Raw genomic sequence first — 1,294 nt, 5'->3', positions numbered from 1 at the left:
AAACTAAAAGTGACAATTGTATTGTTAATCGAAATTGTTTCTGAGACAATTGATTATGCAGCAAAATTTGGAATTGTTAAAGTTAGTCTAACGTTAGCTAGCTACTCACTTTGACGTAAGGGAAACGAGAGCTCACATGTCTCGGTTTCTGTTAACTTTTGTATGTTCATTAAAGAAAAGTGTTACGTGATGGAGCGAATTAAGGTTAAATGAGTTCAGACACATTACTGGACTATACTCAAGTGCCAAAAGTCCTTTAAACCAACTAAAACTCCGTTAAAACTACAGGGGTAATAGCGACGCATATTCCATAAATATTAGCTAGCTGCATCATGACTCTTCGTCATGGCCCATGTGGAACTACGTGCCTCATGGGCAAAAGAAAATGAACCCACTGAACGTGCTGGTTTTTCACTGACAACACGGGGCAAAAACACAAAACAGGTTTAACCGGATATAAAAGCTTCTTGTAGCTAGTCATAGAACATAATTACCTTTCCTGAGTCCATGGCTGCGACGTAAATATTCGTCTTTTTCTTTGTCTTTCTCGGTTGTTAAAGTTGACGGCGATATAAGAAGTTGCTCCTCGGGGTCCCCCAGTGGGTTTCGCTCAGAAGTCAGTCATCTTGGAGGTTTTTGCTCCGTAGAAATTACTTCAAACTGCACTTGGGTGTGTTTTTTTTTTTTTCTTAAAGAGAAAGGCTTTAAGTCTTCTGTGTGGCTGTCTCTTTGGCTTGAATTCTTCTCTCCCGCGTCGTTTTATTTGTTTTTTTCTATTTTACAGCTCCAGCAACTTCACGATGTGTAAAGTCTTCCAGGATGTTGGCGTTAGGCTGCTGAAGAAGTACCGCTTTGGCCAGCTTTGAGAAGTCTCTCTGGGAAGCCGGGTTACGACTCATATATTATGGGTGACGCAATATTTAGGCGGAGTGTGTCTGAGCTGGAGTACCATCCTCCTACACAGCCAATGAGAGCGCAAGGACGCGTTATGCTGTAAAAAGCAGTTAAAAAGTAGATCAAACCAAGGGGGAAACAAGCCATATTACGCATTACGAGAAGAAGAAAAAAAAAGTCTTCTTCTTCTTCTTTTTCTTCTTATTGTTCTTCTTCTTTGGGGTTTCACGGCAGCCGGCATCCATAGTTGCATTGCTGCCATCTACGGAACTAGCACCATAGTGCACTGTATCCTGGTATGCAGTCCGGTGTCTTTAAAAAAATGGACAAATCAACGTTTTCCCCTCCCGCTTGACCCTGTTTCTAAAATACTTTTCCAAAGCATTTTCTCGCAATTCTC

At 41.3% G+C, this 1,294-nt stretch overlaps 1 protein-coding gene across 1 annotated transcript in view; it reads right to left on the bottom strand.

Annotated features, from left to right (window-relative positions):
* The window catches only part of slc2a1b (solute carrier family 2 member 1b), a 22,286-nt gene extending 21,403 nt beyond the window's left edge, over positions 1-883 (bottom strand). Inside the window, exon 1 of the mRNA XM_034869904.1 lies at positions 495-883. Within this exon, the coding sequence (XP_034725795.1) occupies positions 495-509 (15 nt within the window). The 5' untranslated portion in view covers positions 510-883. The remainder of the gene's footprint in view (positions 1-494) is intronic.
* Positions 884-1,294: the final 411 nt, after the last annotated feature.

The sequence above is a fragment of the Etheostoma cragini genome, chromosome 4 (assembly GCF_013103735.1).
Source record: "Etheostoma cragini isolate CJK2018 chromosome 4, CSU_Ecrag_1.0, whole genome shotgun sequence".
In the NCBI taxonomy this organism is placed as follows: domain Eukaryota; kingdom Metazoa; phylum Chordata; class Actinopteri; order Perciformes; family Percidae; genus Etheostoma; species Etheostoma cragini.
The sequence above is the reverse complement of the archived record's forward strand: the minus strand, read 5'-3'. Positions and strand labels throughout refer to the sequence as shown.